The 2,611-nt window shown below is 51.1% G+C and overlaps 1 protein-coding gene across 1 annotated transcript in view; it reads right to left on the bottom strand.

The window, feature by feature from the left end:
* EMH_0016330 (uncharacterized protein) overlaps positions 1-2,611 on the bottom strand; it is a gene marked incomplete at both ends in the record, with an annotated part of 4,760 nt that overhangs the window by 110 nt on the left and 2,039 nt on the right. Inside the window, 3 exons of the mRNA XM_013500620.1 lie at positions 3-1,321; positions 1,936-2,232; positions 2,442-2,575. Of these exons, the coding sequence (XP_013356074.1) occupies positions 3-1,321; positions 1,936-2,232; positions 2,442-2,575 (1,750 nt within the window). The remainder of the gene's footprint in view (positions 1-2; positions 1,322-1,935; positions 2,233-2,441; positions 2,576-2,611) is intronic.

The raw sequence follows: 2,611 nt of genomic DNA, 5'->3' as shown, positions 1-2,611 counted from the left end.
CAGTTGTTGCTGCTGCAGTTGTTGCAGCAGGAGCAGCCGTCTCTAAGGAGCGATCAGTTGCTGCTGCTGCATCTCCTCCCTCTGAATCCTCCGATATATTCATGTCTGCTTCCTCCAAGGGAAAAGACACCCTCTTGCTGCTGCTGCTGCTGCTGCTGCTGCTGCTGCTGCGTCTGTTGTTGCTGCTGCTGCTGTTGCTGCACCGCGTGCTGCTAGCCCCACTACAGCTGCTGATCATATCTGCTGCTGTCTCTTCATCGCTGCTGCTGCGAGCAGCAGCAGCAGCAGCTGCTGCTGCTGCGTTTTTTTTTCTAATCCCTGTTGCTGCTAGTGCTGCTGCTCCTGCTGCTGCTGCTGCTGCTGCTGCTGCTGCTGTTCTTCTGTTGCGTCTCAGCGGCAGCAACTCTCCTAGCTGCTGCACTATGTTTGTTATTTCTTCTTCTTTGAGTGCTGCAGCAGAGAGTGACCAGTGGTTAAACAGCAGCTCGAATTCAGCTGGGGGTGTGTCTGCTGCTGCGCTGCTGCTGCTGCTGCTGCCTCTTGCTGCTGCTGCAGCAGCAGCAGCTGCTGCTGCTGCTGCTGCTCGATCAGCACGCAACTTCATTCGCTGCACATGCTCCTTCAGAGCAGCAGAAGGATTAGCAAGGGTTACTTCTATGTGTCTCCACTCCTGCTGCTGCTGCTGCTGCTGCTGCTGCTGTTTCTTTTGCTGCCATCGTTTTCGAGCTGCTTCATATGCAGAGACAGAAGAAAGAGAGGAGACAGAAGAGACAGAAGAGGAGACAGAGTCTCTTGTCTTTAAGGATTTATATCTATGACGCGTTGTCTTTGCTGCTGCTGCTGCTGCTGTTGCTGCTGCTGCTGTTCCTGCTGCTGCTGCTGCTGCTGCTGTTGGTGTGCTGCTGCTGCTGCTGCTGTGGGGACTGCTGAGACAATCTATGCCCCGGTAACCCCCCGCCTGCAGCCGCGAAGGAAAGGGGACTGTCTCCTCCTCTACCTGCTGCTGCTGCTGCTGCTGCTGCTGTTGCTGCTGCTGCTGCTGCTGGGGCTGCAGCGGCAGGGGTTTTCCATTCCGCTCAGCGGGGAGATTTTTTGAATCTGTTGGTGCTGTTCTTGCTGCTGCTGCTGCTGCTGCTGCTGCTGTTTCTGCTGCTGCTGCTGCTGCTGCTGCTGCTGCTGCTGCCTTGACTACCGCTGCTGTATTCGGAGACATCCCTGATGCTGCACCAGCCTTAGCAGCAGCAGCAGCAGCAGCAGTTGCTGCTGCTGCTGCTGCTCTGTTGTAGGTGTCCCTCAGATCTCGCTGCTGCTGCTGCTGCTGCTGCAGTAAGGAGACAGCAAAAAGGAGACAGACAAACAAAGATATATAAAAAGAAACAAAAAGGAGACAGAAAGGAGACAGAAAGGAGACAGAAAGGAGACAGAAAGGAGACAAAAAGAAAAGGAGACAGAGAGAGAAAAGATACAGAGAAGAAAAAAAGAAAAAAACAAAAAGGAGACAGAAAGAAAATAAAATAAAAAAAGAAAAGGAGACAGAAAGGAGACAAAAATACAAGAGGAGACAAACAAAAAAAGAAGCAAAAAAGAAAAAAAGATATGAGGCAGAAAAAGAGAGAGAGAAGAAAAGAGAAAAGGAGACAAAAGGAGACAGAAAAGGAGACAAAAGGAGACAGAAAAGGAGACAGGAGACAGAAGGAGACAGGAAAGGAGAGAGGAGACAGAAGGAGACAGAAAAGGAGACAGAAGGAGACAAAAAGGAGACAAAAGGAGACAGAAAAAGAAACAGAAAAAGAGAAATAAGGAGACAAAGAGAGACAAAAGGAGGAAAAAAAACAAAAGGAGACAAAAGGAGACAGAAAAGGAGACAAAAGGAGACAAAAGGAGACAGAAAAGGAGACAGGTGTTTTGTTGCATTTGTTGTATCAGCTGCCTCACAGCGTTTGACCTTCTGCTGTCTCCGTTTTCTTCATTTGCTGCAGTTGCTGCTGTTGCTGCTGCTGCTGCTGCTGCTGTTGCTGCTGCTGCTGCTGCTGCGTCACTGCGGCTTAGCTCTCTATTAAGCAGCCGGTGAACTGCTGCCTCCAGCCCCAGCAACCGGCTTGTAATATTATGCTGCTGCTGCTGCTGCTGCTGCTGCTGCTGCTGCGGTAGCTGCGGTAGCTGCGGCAGCTGCAATGGTTGCTGCAGCTGCAGCAGCTGCTGCTGCTGCAGCTGCTGCTGCTCCTGCTCGAACTGCAGCAAACACACACCAAGACACAGATATATATATATATATATATATATATATATATATATATATATATATACAGCTGCTGCTGCAGTTGCTACTTTTGCTGCTGCTGTTGTTGTTGTTGCTGCTGTTGCTGCTGCTGCTGTTGCTGCTGCTGCTGTTGCTGCTGCTGCTGTTGCTGCAGCAAGAGCACCCGCAGCAACATGCTCACCGGGAGCGTCCCATAGGGGTTTGCTGCTGCTGCTGCTGCTGCAGCAGCAGCAGCAGCAGCAGCAGGAGAGCTGCAGCTGCTGCTGTTGAAAGGATACGGGGATCGTATCCCCTGTTGTGCTGCAGCAGCAGCATCTGTATAAAAGGAGACAGGTGGAGAAGAAGAGGAGC

This window comes from Eimeria mitis, genomic scaffold, assembly GCF_000499745.2.
Source record: "Eimeria mitis Houghton genomic scaffold, Emh_scaff563, whole genome shotgun sequence".
Classification (NCBI taxonomy): domain Eukaryota; phylum Apicomplexa; class Conoidasida; order Eucoccidiorida; family Eimeriidae; genus Eimeria; species Eimeria mitis.
The sequence above is the reverse complement of the archived record's forward strand: the minus strand, read 5'-3'. Positions and strand labels throughout refer to the sequence as shown.